Below are 906 nucleotides of genomic sequence, written 5' to 3' on the forward strand. Positions count from 1 at the left end.
CAACTGAAGAGTTTGAATCAATGAGCAATTAGATAAGGAAAACTAATAAGACGACGAATTGAAGGTCCAATGAAATAGCGAGTTCAACGACCAGTAAAATTAGACCGTGAAAATTTGTCCGCAATCGACCATCCCTCAAATTATACACGTTTCATGGTATTACCTATATTAGTATTAAAAACACACATGCATGAATTGCTGTATTTGAGAAATGGCCGCGTTCGATCAATCTCACATCACGAAAACAATCAGAATTAAAAAAGTGATTTTTATTATTTCCAATATGCTGATACAATGCCTCAAAAACTAATGAAAGGGAAAGCAACGCAGTGCTTATAATGGCAAAAAACAGCTTTTATGAATTCAGTTGCTCTTCTTTAAACACTATAAGATGCTGCAACGTGATGCGTTCAGAATGTCTTGCCAGTTCATCACTGGTTTGTGCGCCACCTTTTAAAAGAAATTAGCCACACGACTGCGCCAGTAATCAAAGTGAAATTTGTAGTCAGCGACGGGAATGTGGACGCCCATTTTTGCTTCCCCGTTGACGGACATCGTGAGGGATGTGCCTCCGCGTACAACCATGTCATATAATGGTGATGAATAATCGCACACAGCGGTAAGAATACGTCACTGTTACCTTCGAGGTTCCGTATCGAATTTGTACGGTGCTATTTTGACATGCATTCCCATTGTTTCTGCATAAGGTTTAGTTGCCAGTAATCAAAGCGAGAGTTGCAATCGCTGACAAGGATGTGGACAGTCACTTTGGGTTCTCTGTCAACGGACATCAGGTGGAAGGAGCCTCCGCAGACAACCATGTCACATAATGGTCATGAATCATCGCACACAGCGTTAAGAATGCACCACTGTCACCGTCGAGGATCCGTATCCAATTTGTGCGGC

General features: G+C 41.7%; 1 protein-coding gene across 1 annotated transcript; it reads left to right on the top strand.

Moving 5' to 3' along the window:
• Positions 1-563: 563 nt before the first annotated feature.
• Tsp_08944a (coenzyme A synthase) lies at positions 564-619 on the top strand (the record flags this gene model as incomplete). The annotated part of the gene is made up of 1 exon (XM_003382038.1): positions 564-619. A coding segment is annotated over exon 1 (56 nt), but the record flags the coding sequence as incomplete, so codon positions are not given.
• Between the last annotated feature and the right edge of the window lie 287 nt (positions 620-906).

This window comes from Trichinella spiralis (genome assembly GCF_000181795.1).
Source record: "Trichinella spiralis strain ISS 195 chromosome Unknown Scfld1, whole genome shotgun sequence".
Classification (NCBI taxonomy): Eukaryota; Metazoa; Nematoda; class Enoplea; order Trichinellida; family Trichinellidae; genus Trichinella; species Trichinella spiralis.